This window comes from Thunnus albacares, chromosome 13 (assembly GCF_914725855.1).
Source record: "Thunnus albacares chromosome 13, fThuAlb1.1, whole genome shotgun sequence".
Classification (NCBI taxonomy): Eukaryota; Metazoa; Chordata; class Actinopteri; order Scombriformes; family Scombridae; genus Thunnus; species Thunnus albacares.
The window spans coordinates 28095129-28115742 of record NC_058118.1 but is presented as its reverse complement, the minus strand read 5'-3'; the positions used below and the strand labels follow the sequence as shown (position 1 = coordinate 28115742).

General features: G+C 36.7%; 2 protein-coding genes and 1 long non-coding RNA gene across 11 annotated transcripts in view; 1 reads left to right on the top strand and 2 right to left on the bottom strand.

Annotated features, from left to right (window-relative positions):
* Positions 1 to 814: 814 nt before the first annotated feature.
* Positions 815 to 5696, bottom strand: LOC122995742 (transcriptional regulatory protein AlgP-like). The gene is made up of 4 exons (XM_044371104.1): positions 5658 to 5696; positions 4843 to 4987; positions 2828 to 3361; positions 815 to 1791 (listed from the first exon to the last, which is right to left on the bottom strand). The coding sequence occupies exons 2-4, from the start codon at positions 4886 to 4888 to the stop codon at positions 1748 to 1750; spliced, it is 624 nt and encodes a 207-aa protein (XP_044227039.1). The 5' UTR covers positions 4889 to 4987; positions 5658 to 5696; the 3' UTR covers positions 815 to 1747.
* Positions 5697 to 14043: 8347 nt separating this feature from the next.
* LOC122996144 lies at positions 14044 to 15813 on the bottom strand. The gene is made up of 2 exons (XR_006406938.1): positions 15152 to 15813; positions 14044 to 14931 (listed from the first exon to the last, which is right to left on the bottom strand). It is a non-coding gene; the product is annotated as an uncharacterized LOC122996144 (long non-coding RNA).
* A 30-nt stretch (positions 15814 to 15843) lies between these two features.
* The window catches only part of tlcd3a (TLC domain containing 3A), a 40407-nt gene continuing 35636 nt past the window's right edge, over positions 15844 to 20614 (top strand). The window contains exons 1-4 of one of the 9 annotated variants that reach the window (XM_044371721.1): positions 15844 to 15876; positions 16182 to 16252; positions 16378 to 16432; positions 16578 to 16658. In XM_044371721.1, coding sequence (XP_044227656.1) covers positions 16425 to 16432; positions 16578 to 16658 — 89 coding nt within the window. In that variant the 5' untranslated portion in view covers positions 15844 to 15876; positions 16182 to 16252; positions 16378 to 16424. The other 8 variants (XM_044371722.1, XM_044371720.1, XM_044371716.1 and 5 more) reach the window with 8 other exon arrangements.

Here is a 20614-nt window from a genome sequence, read left to right as displayed (position 1 = left end):
TCCACACATGCCCTGCATCATGTTCGTTAGCCCTGCCCTGTTCCCTGATGTTTTCCCAGCCTATCAGCTCCCAGCCTGCCCCTTTGTCTTGTCACCTGTTTCTTGTTGTCTGATTAGTTTAGTTTGTATTCAAGTCCTGGTTTTCAGTTCAGTCTTGTTGGATCATTTGTTCAGTTTAGTTGCCTGCCTACACTCCTGTTTGCTGTTCCTGTGTTAATTAATAAATATATTCTTCAGTTCCTTGTGCCCGCCCAGTCTCTGCATTTGGGTTCACCTGCTCCCCAATGTCATGACAATATACAGTAACAGTAAATGTCCTGTGATCGACCTTTGTTGATCAGCATACATTATCAAGAAGATGAGATAATAATATCAGGTTGCATGTAACATTATGTTAAATTTTGACAAGTTACCACAATTTTAGACAGCCCTCACCAAGACATGACCCTGGAATCAAGTGGGTTTTTTTGTCAGACTGCTTTTTCCAAAGTCAGTAACAAACTTTATTGCTCAGTCTTTACCAATGTTGACCTGAAGCACTGACCTGACACTAGTTTGTCTACAATTAGACAGAAAGTTCTTATGTGCTGCAACAACTAATTTAAGACTCTAATCTTGTCTCATCTTCATGACGTACGTACACATATTATACTGTATCCTCATTACGCTCATAAAAAATGAACAAACAACTTAGGTTTACAGGGGAGCACTTATATCATAAACACCTGGACTTTAACCAGTGAGCTTAAGCTATTGTTACATTATATAATAAAGATGAGATGTGATGTCACAGAAGTCAATTGAAAAAAAAGTGTGAAAATGTATTAAAATATTTTATTCATACATTTTAAAATATGTATTAAACACAGTGAGTTGAAAGTGTTTTCTTAAAGAAAATACAAAAATTAGGTTCAAAAGCCCATACCAAAAACTCCATAAAGTTACTCAGCTAAAGAACGATTCCTGTAAATCACAATATATGTAACTCATATATATAATTTCTGAAATACATCAAGCACTGCTCTAACATAGACTCATTTCCTGTGGGATTTGCATACAGTGAATTCGATTTCGCAATATTTGAGCAGTGGTTAATAATATTTACAGTGTTTGATATAATAAGCTGTTTTATTTGAGTTCAGCGGGGAAAAAATGGGCCATAGTTCAAGTTACAATAAATTCCTACTTTCTGGTGTTTCTGTTAACTTCCATAGAATTTAGTTAGTGCAACCAAGAAAGTGCAACTTACAGTTTATATTTAATCATTGGCATAGTGGCACTGACGTCTGATTACAGGAACTGCACACATCATGTACTGCCATCATAAAAAAATACTTCTTACATAATCTATCTCGTTAATGTTTAACAGAAATCCCAAAGAGTGAACATTAACATTAAGAGAAATTCGCTTTCAAACACTCCTGGTTATATTGATTCCATTAGACAAGCAGTTTCCATACTTTTCCAAAAAGCACACTTATATATATATCTATCATATATAAATTATGTCACATGCTCTGCCAATTAAAAAAAACATAACATCCCCAATGTAAAATACATTTTCTATCATCTAAGGATTATTTCCTGACTTGTAGCCAGAAAGTTAAAATAGCAAAGTCAAATTTATCTTTATGTCTTCCTCTTCGCCCATGATGTCATCTGTATTCCGATTTGGGCCTTTCAGACAATATAAGTTTTTCACTGTCCAGTTAAAAGGGTCAAAATTGAATTTGGATCCTTTCTTCTCTCAGATCCTCCCAGTGAACTTCAGTGCACCAAAGACACCACCACCTGAAAAAAACAGATAAATGTTTTTTTTTTAAATGTTTATCACCTTAAAATGGAGTTTGAAGCATTTTGGACTGTTTTGGGTGTTTTAATTATTCTTCAATTTGTCTTTTTTATGTGTGAATGTACAATATAAAAACATGGATAAACTAAGTATGTAACACCCCATCGTTGATGATTTATGTGTCATATGATTACATTTATTTATTTTATTTTTTTTAATTATGCATTATCATATCACTGCCAGTTTGCATGTGTTTGCTTGTAACTTGACAGCAACATCCATTGTTCAGATGGAAAGCTGATTTATATGGAGGCTCGTTACAACCAGGAAATGAAAAAAAAAAACCCAAAAAAACCATACAAATACACAAAAAAAAAAAAAAAGATAAAAAATACACATGGTCAGTCAAATTTATGAAATACTAAATCAAACTAATTTGGCCAAAATTATCAGATAACAGGTAAAAAATTATGAGATAGTGAGTCAGATTTTTGACTTTCTAAGAAAAATTATGATTTACTTAAAAAAAATAGGGATGTGAGTAAACAATTAAGATGCAATAATTTGTCGTCTTTAACTAGAAATCTTATATTTTTTGAAATTTCATGATCTTTACTTATTGACTCTAAATTACAGTATGATTTTCTATCTTTAGTATCTTAATATCATAATTCTGATTGTTCCATAGCTTTGGAACAGTGAGGGATCTTCATATTTTGCTGCTACAACCCGATCTCTGCTTAACATTACAGTGTCAGTCCTGCTCTTTCCCTCTCTTCTCTTCACTTCTCTGTTTGCTTGTGGAAATGGCAGTGACTGTTCATCTCCTGTTAGGTTGATTTCAATAGCAAAATTTGCATCAATCCATATCCTCAGGATCAATAAGGGAGCAGCAGGGCCAAGAAAACTTTTTCTCCCTGCTTTGTCCAATATCAAATCTCCAGTGTGTTCTTGTTAATGGATAACAGGATAATGATTATTGAGGAAGCAGAAATTAGGTGTTACGTAAAAGGTGTGCTTGTGTATTGTACTCACCTACAGCAGCCACCCCAGCGAGAGAGCCGATGGTAATACCGGCAATGGCCCCAGGTGAAAGCTCGTCTGATGGTTCTGGCTCAGGCTCATGGGTAGATTCCGTGTCAGGTTTGACTGTTGCGGTTGTCTCGGGTTTGACTGTTGCGGTTGTCTCGGGTTTGACTGTTGCGGTTGTCTCGGGTTTGGCTGTTGCAGTTGCGTTGGGTTTGGCAGTTGCAGTTGCGTCGGGTTTGGCAGTTGCAGTTGCGTTGGGTTTGGCAGTTGCAGTTGCGTCAGGTTTGGCAGTTGCAGTTGCGTCGGGTTTGGCAGTTGCAGTTGCGTCGGGTTTGGCAGTTGCAGTTGCGTCGGGTTTGGCAGTTGCAGTTACCTCGGGTTTGGCAGTTGCGTCGGGTTTGGCAGTTGCAGTTGCGTCGGGTTTGGCAGTTGCGGTTCCCTCGGGTGTGGCAGTTGCAGTTGCGTCGTGTGTGACATTAGCGCGTGGCATGGGTGCCGCAGTTCGGGGTTGGACATTGGGGGCGCCAGTACTCAGAGCTACTGAATTAATAAAAGCAAAAAGACGAAAGAAATCGATTTAAGAAGAATCATTAAAAATGTTCCAAATAACACATTAAAATTTTGCATTAACCCTTTAAAATATTTAGCTCAAGATTCCACAAATTCAAGAATCAGCTGTACACAAGTACTGACTTCCTCTAAACTTTGATTTTGTAAAATTTTATTAGAGATTTTTACACTATTGAAATGTTTGCTGTTCAGATGAAGTCCTGATGCAAGTCTTTTAGTCGATCATCATCAACAGTATTTATGGGGCAATTTAATGATCGAGAATAATGACAGTGGTCTTAACTGTATGTGTAAGAGATAGTATATTAATAAAGAGGACAGTCTCAAATATAATAAACCTAATCTTTAAGCCTATATATGACTATGACTAACCCTTTTAACCAACAATATCAGCATTTATGACTCTGAATCTTTGATTAATTTTCACCTGAAATGCTACAACATTTGTCCAGCACCCAATCCTTCTATCATCCCGTCAAAATACGACGGCAAATTGTAAAGTCATACATTTATTTTCACAATGAACAAAAGTAAGCTAGCTCGCTGTAATAGTACAGACTCATAAAATGTAATTAATTTTGCTGTGTGTCCCATGATATTTTTATTACATTCCTCCAATTATTACATTCCTTTACCACAAAATGTGTCAACACCATGCAATGGATTTCTCTCCTGTTAAATGAAATGACAAATAATCATCATACCATCACATGAGATGGTACAACAGGTTGGGGGTAGCGTTTTGTATTGCTCAGGCCAATTACTAATGTCACACGTGGGAGTTTAAGGTGAGCATGTCCACTGTTCCACAATCTAACCTCCACGCACTTACTTTCCATTTCCTCCTCACAGTTTATTGCACAGCACATATTTTATCTTTAGGACATCTTTATGACATCTTTCACGACATTTGAAGGCTTGAAACGTCTAAAGAAGTAATCACTATCATCCCTTTGCTAGTGTTTTATGCTCACTTAAATTGCCAATTTTTAGTTGTTTGAACCCACTGATGTGGAAGTTATTAGCTTCTACTGTTATATGTTGTGTCCTAAAAAAACATGTTTTACCACTTTCTAATAAGGCAAATGTAACTCTTTATTATTAATGCTAATAAATATTCATCGATCAGTTATGAGCATCGATTAAAAACTAACTGCCGGACCATTTGACCTCTTAACTACTGCAAACAATATGGACCAGAATCTACTAAACATATTAACACTGACAACTGCTGAGTTGATGATGACTTATTAACCTTTTTTACCTGCAGAATTTGTGGATTATTAGAAAGAGAAACCCTGATCTATATAAATCATTGGTAAATATGTAAGTAACCATTTGTAAAGTCAGTAGTTACAATCTATAAAAACGATAAAAAAAATTATAAATGCTTATGAGTTGTGTTCCCAAGAAATCTACATAAAAATCTGCATAGTAAATTGTTTTTTTACCTGCGCCAAGTAGACAAAGAGTCAGTACAGGAAGAGTCACTCGCATTGTTGCAGCGTTGTGTGTCAGTGTCAGCTCCACAAAAGCAGGGAATAAAACACACAGACAGTGTCTTAAAGGAGGCTCTCTGGATGGCAAGCAGTGCCGCTGGAAACACAAAAGCACAAACATACAGATTTAGTCAATTTCTCTTCAAGCACACATGCAATATGCTCTGGTTCACGTTATCTAACGTTCCTAGGTCACAAACAGGAAATTTATTCTTTGCCTACAAACTGCATTAATTAAAACTTACACCCACTTCAGCATTGTCATGTCCGCAAAAACAAACTTAGGAGAAAGAACACCTGAATTACCATTTTTTTAAGTCGATGAAAAGAGTTTACAGCCCCATTTTAGGCAGACCCAAACTCATAATTTATGTTAAACATATACTACATGTCAGAGTAAGTAGTTTCAAATCAACTTAAATGATATGTTACTAATATTTCTAAGATATTTTAAAATTTAAAATTTAAAATTAGAAAATTTTGGTGGCTGTTTGATGATCCCGTCCTTCCCAACAAATCACTGTTCCTGACAAATAAAAGAAACCAGACATATAATTGATTTATAAATATAGTAACAAAAAAAAGATCTAACTCTCAAACTAATATGTTTGTGGTCATATCAGAGAACTCATAAGAATAATAAGTAATCACCTGTACTTAAATTACAACTGTTGTTTCACATAAAAGATGTTTATGATTGCAGCATTATTAATCAGAACTGATACAAAGATATATTGACTTTCAGGTGTGTTTTAAGATAGATTTACCTGTGCAGCATGCAAATGTTCATGTGTAAGACCAGATATTTTCCCGTGAGGAAAGCTGTGTTACTCACCTGAGTGGCTGTCAAGGATGGTTTCTCCTTCTCATGCAAGACCAGAGGATATTATCTGATACCTGCTTTTATAATCCTTTTATCACACCCCCCACATCCTCTTTAGCCCTCCCATCTGTGTGTGTTGTAATATATTACCACTGTTCAGACAATGCATGTATTGATTTAGGAGGTTTATTAATGCTTACCACAGTGTTATATTTGTTTTTATGGCTCCCTCATTGCTGTACATTCAGTAGACATTGGTCAGGAAGAACACAATCTTCCTAAAGGAGGAGCTGGGGTTGTGGGTGGACAAAGTAGTAAGGAACTGCAAAGGAGGCCTGATGGAAAGTGAACGTGGGGTGAATTTGTGTCACATGTGAAGGCTATTCCACTTCTGAAAAGTCAGCCAAATTTCTCTGTATCTTTGCCAATCCCAACCATGTAACATATTCTATTTGGGAATGTAACGTGTATACATATGTCTATGTATCTAACGTGTAATGTAACTTGTAAATGTATGTGACCATTTAAAATTATGAATTTGGGGTCTCAGAAGCAAAAGAAGTTGCATGATGTTGTAAATAAGGTCCTTAGGTCAACATTGTTTTAATTTAACAGTGACCACACTCTTTTCCTAATGCTTTATTTTTTCAAATTTAATTTTATTGTTTAGTTTCAAAGACATGTTGTAAAAAACATACCAATTCTCCGCTCACTCACTTGGAGAGCCAGCAAACCCAGGATTTGCAAAAGTCTGAACAAGAACGTAATACTACTATTAGCTGTACCAACAATGTACACAATAAAACCATACTGTACAAACGTTTAGGATCTAGAAACACTTACATAGTGAATTGCTCTTCTCTTGCAGTTGTTTTTGCTGGTTTCTTTTAGCTTCTAGCTTTTCCTTGAGTCAGCAGCACTAACATGAGCTAACCTAGCCAAATAGCAGCAGTACCTTGGAGGAAAAAGACTCATCCGACAGACAACACAGCCTAGAAACACAAAGTTACTGTCTGAATGTCCCATAGTTTGTTCTGCTTGGTGAGCTGTTCAGCCAACTGTAGCTGAAAACACACGGTTGCCATTAGCACAGCAGCTTTTCTTGACATGTTATCGACATGGATACAGTAATAGTACCTCTTTCCACTTTTTTCCCACTTACCAACCTGCAATTAAGAAAATCCTCCACAGCACAGCAGGGTATTTTCCACATTGACGGCCAATATAAAAGACACATTGGTGACATGATATGTAAACTGTATTAGAAAAACTTAATTTTAGCCCAGGGTTAAGCATGTGTCATTGGCCTCATAACATGGAAACTAACCAGGAGGAGAGACATTTTTGCCACATGCACTATGTGAGCAAGTTGCATTCAAATGAACAGGTGAACCATTTGCTGCACTTCTAATTCTTCATAAAGCCTCTATGTGACAGATTTGAAATTTTCTGACTATAGTAACTCTCAGGAGTAGTATCACAGAAGACGCTGTTCTCCAAATAACCAGTACAACCAAATCTTTTGATATTATCTTTATTATAGTACGACAGCAGTACCTTAAATGTTCTCATCATCCAAGGAGACAAGTACAAAACCAAAAAGTAGCAAAAGTAGCAGAAGAAGTCAATGTGTGGTAGCCTGGTTGTAGGAAAATCTGGAAAGCTTTTATTTATAAGGCAAATTTAATTTCATGTGAAGAAAATACACACAAAAAAGTAAAAGTAAAATCAAACATACAGAATACTTTTGAAAGTGGACACAGTCTTGATAGGACAAAAATCTTCCTCACCAGACCTTCTTATCTTTTCTTATCTTCTCACCACAACCACTACATGAAGATCTGTCGTGACAGAATTGGATTGTAGTCAGTGAGCATGTCAGAAGTTTATTGGAGGGATAATACAGTATGTTTGTGTGCATCTATATGCTTGTGATTGTTCTCTCCAGAAAACAATCCAGCTGACACAGCGTTCCAATAGTCTAACCCGTTCGAGATAAACACATGATCCACTTTTCATTTTTGATGTATGAATCTTGTTCGGTTGTATGTTTCAAGTGATAAAATGTGTGTCCTAGTTATTAGATTAAATTCAGCACAATTTTACAAGCTTCTTAACACAACAGAGATAACCTGATGAGTGGAAAATGTGTGCCATTGCAGTATAACTGATAAACTGAACATATTATCTTTACTTACCAGAAGTGGAAGCATGTATGATTTAAAAGCAAAGGTCCAAGGATTGACCCCTTGTGGGAAACCTGAGAAAAGTATACTTTTCAGCCAATTTACAGATACCAGCGGAAACATAGATGCTCCTATCTGTTCACATAGGAAGAAAACCTGGTAGAAACAACCAGATTTCTGTGAATTAAGATATTATGATCAGCTGTGTCACAAACAGCAGTGAGGACATGAAAAACTTAAAATACAAGTCATCTGTACATCAGTCCACTCTGTCTCTCTAGAAATTACATTTAAACACTACTTATTTGTTTTTGCCTATTACATTTTGAGGGAAAAGTAATTGCTGTCTGGATTATGTTCAGTGGCAAAGTCCCAACACAAGTGGTCGGAGTGTAGAAGATGCAGGACTTTGATAATGGTCAGATTTAGGCAACAAAAGCACTTTGACTGAACGTTTTGCAGATTTGTTCGGTTTAAACATTTTGCAACTTGCATTAAAATGTTTCCTCATTATCTTTGATGAAACTGAGGCAGCTTTACGTTTCCTTTTAAACTGCATTTGCTGTTGAAAATTAGTGGTATAAAAAGAGGACGGGACATCCGCACACTGTCTTCACTTACTCAATAAAGATACTTTAATATATACAACTTTCGGTCAATGACCTTCTTCAGCTCTGAACCTGACTGGTACACATCATATACACTGTGTACTGTTATAGTCAGTAGATGGCCATTGAAAAATATGTTTGTATTTTATTTAACATTTATTTAATCAGTAAAACCTCATTGAGAATAAAAAAAACACTTTTTCAATAGTGTCCTGGCCAAGATGGGCCAAAACAACAAGCACATAAAACAAATAAACACAAAATATGTATCAAAATACATCACAATATCGGACTGAAACACATGAATAAAATCTCCAATACATTTATATAAAACATTACAGCCTAAAGACTCCTGAAAACAATCCAAAATAAGTAAAATAAAACAAATAGGGCCAATCTAAATCAATTAATTGATGAGACTAACACGTAGACTCAAAATACCCCAAAATATCACCAGCCAGATGAGAGAGCAGACAGATTGTACAGCAATGCCTTAATTCACAACTAAATTTTGCAATTTTATATCAAGTTGCAGAAGAAAAATAATAGGGTCACTTTATGTCACTTTTTCTCTAATTGTGTTGTAAAAGACATTCAGCACTTGTATGACAACAGGAACAAGAGAACAGTTTACCAGCTGTTTCTGTAACTTGATCATAAATTCTTGATACATTTTGACAGTCTGGCCTCTTATCGGTCAAATTTGCATGTATCTACAGTAGGTATTATATAAATAATCTGACTAATCGGTGCTCTTGTTTAAATAGATAGTCTATAATTATCTAAGATAAATCAAAGGCTTTACTTATGATCTCTAAAATGGCTTTAATATCTGGCCTGCTGTAGCATTTACTTGATTTGGGGGAGTTTTGAGTATTTTAAAGGGAAACTCCATCATTTTTTTTTTTTTTACAGTTTACAGGTCTTGCATATGTGGAGGAAATGTTGTATTAGGCCTTTTGTGGCTCCAGACAGAGCTGCACAAAGTCTGATAGGTGACATCACTTGAGCTAATGTCGGCTGGGGCTGAAAACTACAAGTTTGAAAATCTGGGGGTGTGGAGTTAGAAAAATGTGAGATAACCAGACTTCTGTAGCCGACTCCTTATCTTCGTACTACTAGCAAACACACCTGAATATGTACAGTCAAGTGAATCAAGTTGCATTGTGGGTAATGTACATGCAGGTACCAGGTTTTAACAAGGAAGAAGAATGTATTGAATAAAACAAAAGACAATATCTACGGCTCTGCTGTATCCGATTTAATTATTTTTTAAATAACTGTCCGTTGTCATGACAATGTTAGAGTTATGGAGTACTCCTTTAATATCAGAGTGAATGGGTGAGGATCTAAGATAACATCTGAAGTTGTGAGATCATGCAACACTGAAATTATTATAGCTGTAGTTGTAATCCACCCCACCTCAAAAATCTATACTGACGACAATTTACTGTAACAATGTGTCTGTAAAAAGATCAGTTAAACCATGACATAAACAAAGTGAACTCCGGCTCACATAGGGCGTAAAAGGTAATTGTTTCTTTTTTAAATTATCTTCACTTTCTAATCTTTCTCTCTCAGCCACTGCAGACTGAGCAGACACTTGACTGCTCATTGTCTGAACTGCACATCACATGAAGGGTCATGCACGAAGGGCCATGTCTTACAAACATTGATCTGCCATCGACACACCCTGAAACAACGAATAAAAGTGCTCTGTGCTCAGATGACCCTGGATTCAGTATCAGTTTTTATCTGCATTACTCTTTCACATGAAATGAAACCAACTCTTATGATAGTTGCAGTGGCAATAAAGACAGGAATATACAGGTGGCAAACTCCATGATCACGTGGATTTTGGCACTGTCCAAGATAATTATAGCTTATCTGAAGTTACAGTTGTACTGGTCCTTGTAGTAACTGTCATACAGTATGTGAGTCATGGAAAATTACAAAGCTTCAAAGCTTTAGACTTCAGACCTGAAAACTTAGCTCAACTTAACGTTTATCAGTTGGTTCAGAAAGAAATATCTTCATGAGTTTGGCGAGGGGTAGAGATGTTTACATTTAGGTATGTGTTCTGTGTATTTATGGTCAAGATAGCCAAAACAACTGGCACCTGAGATTTGCATTTAGGGTAAACCAATGACGCTTCGTCAGGAACTGTGTTGTAAATGATGGACATGCTTTACTCAACTGTTTGCTTTTTTTTTCATATTCATGCTGTGGTTAATATTGGGTTGTGCACATGCAGTAACATGTCTCAACAACATCTGTAAGTTGCCTGTGTAATCACATGGCTTCTCAGAGAAATTATGGAGCTGTTCAGAGGTGCAGTAAACAGCACTCCACTGTAAATTTCAGGTGCTGTTTTTATGATACTGATCAATATGATATTAATTGTAAAAGAGCAGACATGTGACACAAATACTCCCTTTCTCATTGTGGGTAAAGCTGCTACAGAATAAAGTTACAAACAACTTTGGTTTTGTTATGCCTCATATCGGTTCCTTCAACCTTGATGCAAGTGCATTCAGCAGGTCATCTTTTTCTGGCTACGTTTGCAAGAATAATATAAATGAGCTGTGATGGATAAATCAGGAGTACATGAAGTCTATAGATTGCTTAGTGAGCTATATTCCATGAGTTTAAATGACTTTCTGCTTACAGTTATAGTCAAATGCTTTGTTTTTCATACAAAGAGGAATGTTCTACCAGTGAAGACAGCAATAAATAAATAAAATATCTTTAGCTATCTCCTTGTTTCCTTCACAAACACTAGATAAGCAGGACAGTGTTCCGCCCCAATCAAGACCTGGTGGAGAATTATAAACTGTGATTTTGTTTAATCAGTCTGAAAGTAATTTAAAATAATTATCAGACTAATTTACTGGAGCCAGAAAGAGAGACAGCATTACACCCATACATGCATCCTTTCACTGGCTGGCTATCAAATACAAGACTGAGTACAAGGTTCTTTTATTAGTTTTTAAAGCCATATATAGGTTGGCACATGAGTACATTTCTGAACTTATCTGCCCTTACTCCACCTCTAGGCCTCTTAAAATTTTAACTGTTCCACAGTCAAGGCTAATGGGTAAGAGACTTATGGAGGAAACTGTCAGTCGAGCACATTATCAACAATTATGTACTGCTCTCTTTTAACATACCTGAATTTGTAAAAGATTTACACAATGAAAGATAAAACATTTAAGCTTTCTTTCCTCCCTACATCTATAGCACTTCTCAACAAACAAACATCATGTAGTGCCTCATAAGTAAGGAGGCACTGTTGCTTTAGCTTCATGTATTATGAATTATGGTCTTATGGTTTCTATGATTTGATTCCTCATTTTATAACATTTAGGTATTTATATCTTTTAACGCTCATGGCATGTGCAGTATTTTATATTTCATTCCTATTTTATTATATGCAAAATATTATTGTGTCTTTATGTAACACTGTACTGTTTTTTGGTCATATGTTGTATTTAGGTCGATTGCAGCTTTATATTGCACTATTGCTCAAGTGAAATTTCACCTCAGGGATAATAGAGTATAACTTATCTTAATATCTGGTATACAGTGTCATTATAATATACATAATGACAGTTATGATGTAGTTTTATCGCAAAGAACAGTCTTTAACTCAACTATTAGCACTTATTGTTCACCATTAATCTAAAAATGTTACAATTTTAATAGTATGATTTCCCATTCACAAAACATTATATCATTACTACAAAATTTGAATGTGTATCATTCAACAAATGTTCAGAGCAGTAAATGGTACATTGGTGTAACCTAGATGTCCACTTGCAGCTACACTATGAGTTTACTTGGATCATTGTGAATCATGATGCCAGACACTCTTTTATAAGCTGCCATCAGACACTACACACCAAGGCCAGAGAAGTAGAGTCAATTGACTTTAAAAAGAGCGTTTAGGTGACAGCTGATAGTAGCACCTGATGGATGATAGCCTCAGCTTAGCATGGATGGACTACAGGTAGAGAGACTGTGTCAGAGGCGTTGACATAGACTCATATACATGACAAACTCACTGACAATTACTTCCCAACTCTGCAGCTCTATGTCACTGTTTAGCCTCGTGTTTGGTACATGCCCAGCACCAAACAGCAGACAGACAATGTTAGCAACTAGCTGGTGAACATAGTGGAGCCACAAATGAATACTAATGTTGCTCCTTGTGTACTGGATGTTTCAGTAAGCAGTTGTTTGCTAAAACTTTAGCTATAAGAACTTAAAGCCTAATTTAAGACAAGAAGTATCCGTGCTGTGTGTCTGACAGCTTGCTGTGAAGTTCTTCTGCCCCCTTGTGGCCAGAAATTGTTTAATTCTGTTGTAATCAGATCATTCCCTCCATTGAGAACACTGTGTACAGTTTTTGGCGCAAATATCATCTAATGTATTTTCAAACTTGATGGGATTTTGGAGGCTAAATGTTTACCATCAACTTCAGCATTTGGGTGTTGTAAAGAGAAACTGACCTCATTCCCTCATAGTCAAGACACAACATGATATCATGAATATTGGAAATTAGCCTGATAGACAGAAACATGATTCCAAATAAATAATGTTACACTATGTCTGCTGGTTGTGTAGTTTTTCTAGTTTGCTTCAGTCGGATGTTTGAGCTTCACTGTGCAGAATGATGTATGTGCAGCGGTTGACACTAGAAGGCTGTTTTCACATTAATCTGCTCAAGGAGGAACGTTTCTCTGAGCTCACCTTAAATCTGAGTTTAAGACCTGTACATATGAGTATGATTTGTGACATCACAAATAGTTTGAAGCCATTCGTGGTCTAGTATGCAATTTACACAACTTTTCTTTGAAGTAGGAGACATCTTGTGTCCAGCAGTTAAACGTTTCAAATCAACAGTATTTGTTTATTTATATATTGAGGAATATTCAATGAGGGAGAAGGAATAGTAATCATTTTAACAAGGTAATTGAACATTTTGGAAAAACCCTACTAGACACAAACTACTGTATATATTCTGCTTTGCTACTTTTGCTTTTTAGTGTCAAACTCTGCAATACATCATTCTGCACAGTGATGCTCAAACATACAACTGAAGGAACAAAAAGAAAAACATGGTAACACTTTATAATACAGCCCATGTTTTACAGTTTAACTTCACGTCATTTACCATGAAATTTCCCAGAACTTATGGTGTAACTTCCTTGTTTGAATAAGCATATATGTACGGTATATTGATGATGGCAATAAAAATTAATGTTTTTGCCCTTTGCTCATGGCAATCGTGACAATCATTTTTATGTATGTGAGTTTTATGCATGTGAATTTGGCAGGCTTCACCCACGCTCCAGGGTTTATTATGCTTATGTCTTCTTCTTCATTGTATGAATTTGAATAAGAACAAGTCAGGAAATGGGTCTATACAGTCAATGGTCTATACTTTTGAAAATGAGCTCCTAGAAGTCATGTTCATCCACTGCACTGCACTCCACTATCTTTAATTACACAATAATAAGGTATGGTATGGGAGTTATAAAAAAATGTTTTTATTCTTTAACTACACAGAAACGACAAGCTATGTGGTCTTCTCCTACTCTGTAAATACAGAGCAACAACAGAGGGTGGGCTGGATTAAGAAGTTTACACTGTTCTCCCGCTCTTACTCTGAAAATAAAAACAGAACCAACAAGGTATGTGCTCTTCTCCTGTTTTCTTACTGCTGATCACAGTGAACACTGTCAAACATTACAGGAGTTGTGCCTATCTGATGTTACGATAAGGGATCCAAGACTACCTGTTTGGTGCCGGTTACCTTTCATGTCACACACTATCACCATGCAACATGTCATTAACAACAGACATTTTGAAAAGACAATGAGAATATTGAACATGATTAAATAGAGTATGTTTTATGTATAATGTCTTAACTATATAAACTACTATGATACAATATAAATGTGCTATATAAATGGTACTATATAACAATTTAACAACAAAATATCTTAACTCTGAACTAATTATCTTAACTAAGGAAATAAGGGTCTACAAGTCTACAAATTTCCATGGCAATCAAAATCAAAATGTAGTGAAAATGATTAATTATAGTAAAAAAACAACAACAAAAAAACAAAAACAAGAGCAAAACAGGAAGCTATGTTTATATTATCAATGTAACAAACCAATAAAAAAAAAAACAATTTTCAGAAACTTTGTTCCCATGTTCTAAATTGCCATTTCAATGGGAGGAGGTTTTTTTTTTTTTTTTACCTCTTTTCAGTCTTTTTTATTTTGTCCTTCAGCTCAGGACAGGAGTCCACAAATCTTTTGAGCTGCAATGCGAAATATTTTAGGGTTGTTCTTTCAGTGGGGGGTGGGGGGGACACACAACAAAGTTTTCCCCTTCTGAAGCTATGTCCACCTGTAATCACAATTATGTAAGTGTATAGTAAAGTCCCAAAAACACATGCACACAATTGTTACATAACAGCATTCATTACATTCATTACAACTATCATTAAAAATGATTAATGATAGTTGATGATGAGTAATTTGTAGTAGTGAATAACAGTTTAAAAAGCAAGTATGGTGGCACCAGAAATACAGGTGTAATATTTTCACATGCAGTGCGCATACTGTACCTCAGCAATGATGCTTGTCGGAGCGATCACTATTTTGTCCCCATGGTGGCGTTTCAAGGCCTGAGACACACAGAAATTAATTTTTTATTTTTTATTAGATTTTGTATGTCTTCAGGATGTACCTGTACCTGTGTATCACCTGCTCAGGTGTAGTCACTGCACAACAAACATAAAATGATAAGTATTATATTTCTTTCCCGTACTTGTTAGGTGTTAACAGTAGTGTGCTCTAGATCTAATGCACAATACAAACTATAACTGACTATATATTCAATGCAAAACACACATTACTCCATAAAATAAGGAGTTAAACTATGCTATCTAAAGCTACATATTCCTGTGGCATTTAGCTTGAAACAGCATGTGAGTTTACATTCTGGACACAGAGGTAACTTGTACAAACTTCTTGCCAAAATCCGCCTAGCATGGTGGCTAATTAGCGATTAGTTTAATTAGCGATTAGCATGCTAATCATAGGCGTAAATTACGTGGGGATGGGGTGTTGTAACCCCCCCAATAATCAAAACGCCCCCACATATCATATCATAATGATGAATGAAAACTATTAACTGTTCTAAAACATGATAAAGCGGTTGGTTTCACAATTCAATGTAAATAGCAAGCAAAGAATAACATTTTTTCAACCCTCCCCACCCCTGTAGTGTGAGACTAGGTTGTGCCCAACCCATCCTCTGCGTGTCCTGAAGCAGCAGCAGTACCTGCCGGTGAGAACAGCATACAGCAAGCTGGCATACAAAATGAGAAGAGGAGTGACTAAAGACCAACCAACAAAACCAAAAACCTCAAAGTTGTTGGTTGACCAACAACAAAAAGAGAAAAATATGAACGAAAGGGAATGGAAGTCTTATTATGCTGTGTCATTGTGTTAGCTGAACTGTAAGCTAGCTAGGCTAACGTTAGCTATCATAATCAGACTAATTTTACTGGAGCTACTAGCTGCTCGTGATTATCTTGCTAATATTACGTAAAACTAGTTTTTATATCTAAGTTGTATCTTATATTTCATCAGATCCAAGAAGGTGAATGATGCAGCAGGGCAGGCAGGTTGACCAGAGAGGGAAAGGAGGCACAGGTGAGCAGGTAATGAGGTCAAAGACTTAAAATGCTGTGGCAAGCAAACATTGTTCAACAGGCTAAAAGATATGTAAGAGTTGTCCATAGAAGTGTCTGACTTCTTTTTTCTGTATCATGTGGTTTCCTCACAGTGAGAGACAGGGTGAGGGCAGCAGTCCAGCAGGCAGGGGAGTTTCAGATGAGCAGGTGAAAACATGAATGCTCTGGCAATGACATAATTATGAATACACAAATCCAAAAAGTCAAGAAAGTAACTTAAACATGTTTTATTTATTTATTTATTACTAATATTCACTAGTGATTATTTCAAAGGTGTATCTTTTTTTAAATTTGTATATCAGATCCAAGAGGGTGAATGTAGCAGCAGGGCAGGCAAGGTGACCAGAGAGGGAAAGAAGACACAGGTGAGCAGGTAATGAGGTCTTTTATATAAAGTGAATTATTTTATGCTATTCAACTGCACTAGTTGGGATATGTAGAGCATGTTGTTTTGGTATGTCTCTTCCCCTTGAAATTAATGCAAAACAGCCATTTAACAGCCTTTTTGCTAAAAAGATCTCCTGGGGTGGGGGGGGGGCATGTCCCCGGACCCCCCTACATGGGTGGAGATCTCAATCCCCCCAGTGTTCAACCCAAAGTTATGCCCTGGATGCTAATAAACATTAATTTGGTTGTTAAAACTTCACCATAAGGAAGGCAACACATTACCATAAGAGAGACAATGTCACACATCTTAAATATGAATGCTCACCTAACAAAAAAATAGAGGCTAGTGAGTGCAGGGACTGAGTAACCGGCTCTCACAGGCTAACAGCCACAGCTAGCGTTACAACCATCTGAGCCCACTTTTCCTGCTAGGCGGTCGTAAAGTTGTACTGTCGTGATGGATAAAAGTGACAATATAATCACACTAACTGACTAAAATTGCAGCTGGATTACACCAACACAAAGCTTAAATTGTTATTACCATGTAAAGATATAACTATTGTTATAGAGAGACAACTCCCTACCATAGAATACAAAACAGACAGATCCCTTCAAAATATGGCAGCATAGTTAAATTCATATTTCAAATGTATTTTGAAGGGTTTTGTGTTTTTGTTTTCTATGGTAGGGAGTTGTCTCTTTTTCTATTAAGTGTAGAACAACAATTTAAAGGACCAGTGTGTAGGATTTAGCGGTGTGGTTGCAGATTACAACCAACCGAACCGACCGCTCCCTTCACCCTCCCCTTCCAAGCATGTAGGAGAACCTACGATGACCGCAAAACTTGCGAAATACGCGAAAGGCCCTCTCTAGAGCCAGTGTTTGGTTTGTCTTTTCTGGGCTATTGTAGAAACATGGCAGGACCCCGCTCCCTATGTAGATATGAAGGACTCATTCTAAGGTATCAAATCTTATGACAAGCAAAATGCAAGCTTTCCACTGGCATGGCAGAGAGCAAGAAGATAAAGACAAAAGCAAGAAGAAACCAGCAAGAAAAAACCGCCTGCCTGGAGTCTCAGATAAGAGACTGTTTTAAAGTTTCGGTCTGCCCGCCCAGAGGGTGCATCCTGGCCAACCCCAGGGGCTGCAGAGTTCTGGGGGAGCAGAGACAGTCCCCTCCTGCCCATGGACAGGCGGGTACAATTCCTGAATTGAGTTATTCTTTTAATCAAAGTATTTACATTTAACAGTTGCACGATTCCCAATTTTGTATTTTTGATAGTAGCTTTAGCGTTCTGAGAGTGAAACAAGCAGAATGGTACTAAACAAGATTTTAGTGTTATCAAAGATGATGAAATTATGTTAGTGGTACATTTCTTGGCTTGAGGGCAGTGGAATAAAAGTCTGACTAAAGCACATAACAGCACATTGTTTGATTGTTCTGGTAAATGTCTGTAAGTGTGTGTATGTCATTGGAGCATGACGTTGTGCGGCAAGTTCTCCTTGTTGGTGGTGATGACTTGCAAGCTGTCCGGTGCTCTTATGCTGGTGATCAGTTCTCGGGTCGGTTAATCAAGTTCTGAATATCAGTTCAGAGTGGGATTAAAGTTGCTGCCAGCTCGTCTCTGTGTGTGACTGGTTCTTAGAGGTGAGTTATGATAGCTAGTGGTGGGAGTCATTTATCCGAGTGGTACTATCAATTCACAGTGGGGTGTGAATTCGTCTTTGTCAAAAGGTGGTTTGGGTCAGTGGTCTGGTTTAGTGACCATGCAGGAGATGGGGGGGTTCCTTATCTGATACTTTCCGTTTACCGGATGTTGTTTAGATGGTCTGGTCAGTGAGGAGTTTGGGACTCTCACTTATATATTGTTGGCCAGCATTCCTGGGGGGTTGAAGAGGTTGTTTTAGGCTTGTGCTGCTTGTCTGCCTTCGAAACATGCAGGGACTTTACCCTACAAATGTAAGTGGGCTGAATAAAAATAAAAGTGGAAATGTACAGTATTAGTCCACTGCTGAAACAAATGGGGTTGTTTTCCATGGATGTAATTTTTTTTTTTTTTTTGGCACCGGCCGGTTATGGATCCAGTGCAATAATTTACCAACTACTGACATGGAATGGGATTGGGTTGGGTTTGTTCTATTGGTAAGTAATGGGTTTCCAGAATTTATCGCCAAACCTCTTGTAGACCACCAACTGGACATATTTTACTGTCACGTCAGACATTTTAGTGCCGTTAAACAGGACATTTTTACCACATTTTACTGTTTTAACACAAACCATGATCTTTCCCTAACCCTAACCAAGTGGTTTTTGTGTCCTAACCGAACCATTTTAACCCAAACCACATGATCACATGGTCTTGCACAATCAATATCAATGTACATGTGTAGTAATTCCGTACCAACAATAAACAGACTATTACTATGGAGGAATCCGTACCAATAACCACTTCCTTTTTTTCCTGTGGTGTGCTAGGGTCATGTGAACCCTCTCACAGGGAGTACAACCGTAATTCCGGCGCGGGTCAAGACTTTTGTAATTATTTATTTGCTATTTGTATGTTTGTTTTGAACATATAACAACATGTAACAAATAAGTAAAAACAAGAACAACAAATAAAATGAGCAGTAAACATATACTGAAAGCTTTGAATAAACTAATTCTCATAAATAAACAACATAAATAAATATTACATGTCCAAAAAGGAGTAGGAAGAATTATACACTTGTATGGTCCTTCCTCTTCTTCATGACTCAAACAGTTAACTCAGTATTTGTCAACCAACTCACAACCAACTACCCCAATGCTATTATATACAACCCCAATATCAACCCACGCAGTAGTGGAAAGTAACTAAGTACATTTACTCAAGTACTGTACTTAAGTACAATTTTGAGGTACATGTAATTTACTTTAGTACTTTCATTTGATGATACTTTATACTTCCACTCCACTACATTTATTTGACAGTTTTAGTTATTTTTCAGATGAAGATTTGACACAATGGATAATATAACAAGCTTTTAAAATACAACACATTGTTAAAGATGAAACCAGTGGTTTCCAACCTTTTTGGCCTTTGACGTCTTACAAAAAGCAGTGTGTAGTCGGGGTCACATTTCACATGTCTATGAGTTGTTAACAGCTCCACCAAATAGTGATTTTTCCCTCTAAACTTCTCACATGCTTTCATTTCAATAAATGTTCAAATGATCCAATATTTCACCAAAAATAAAAGAGAAAAAGTCCAAAAACTGAAAACAGATTTGTGTATCAGAACTTCGTTTTTTCTTCTTTCCTCTCCCATTAATCATCTCACGACCCCTCAGATTTATCTGGTGACCTTTTGGAGGGGCCCGACCCCTAGGTTGGGAACCACTGGACTAAACTAGCTAACTGTATTTAAAGTAGTGTAAACTAGCTCCACCTCCAGCAGCTACAACAGTAACATGCTGCTCTAACACTGATGCTTCACTATTAATAATCTAATGATGTCATATATAATAATATATCAGTCAGAGGGACCAAACCACTACTTTACTGCAATACTTTAACTACATCAAGCTGTTCATATTTATGCACTTTAACTGAAGTAGTATTTTTCATGCAGGACTTTTACATTGTTGTATTGGTACTTTTACTCAAGTATAGGATCTGAATACTTCTTCCACCCAGTGTCAATCAGATATAACTTAGACAGTTACCTCAACGTTCATCCTACCAACCATTCCTCATTACTATACCCCTTTAAGATGATTTTTTTTTTTTTGTACATCATCTTGAATTGATTCATGTTTGGTCTTTGCTTGGACCAAACTGAAATACACATACTCATCAGAGTGGTGGGAACACTATGGTTTTTTTTTTTATTTTTTATTAATCATTCCTCTTAAATTACCCCCCATCCCCACCCCCCCACCCGTCTAAGACCATGTTTTGTA

Excerpts from the sequence above, each read along its gene's own strand:
- LOC122995742 (XM_044371104.1), bottom strand. The coding sequence starts at position 4,888 with ATGCGAGTGACTCTTCCTGTACTGACTCTTTGTCTACTTGGCGCAG. Across the intron at positions 3,362-4,842 it reads TCTTTGTCTACTTGGCGCAG|TAGCTCTGAGTACTGGCGCC; the intron begins GTAAAAAAACAA and ends TTATTAATTCAG. Across the intron at positions 1,792-2,827 it reads CGCTGGGGTGGCTGCTGTAG|GTGGTGGTGTCTTTGGTGCA; the intron begins GTGAGTACAATA and ends TGTTTTTTTCAG.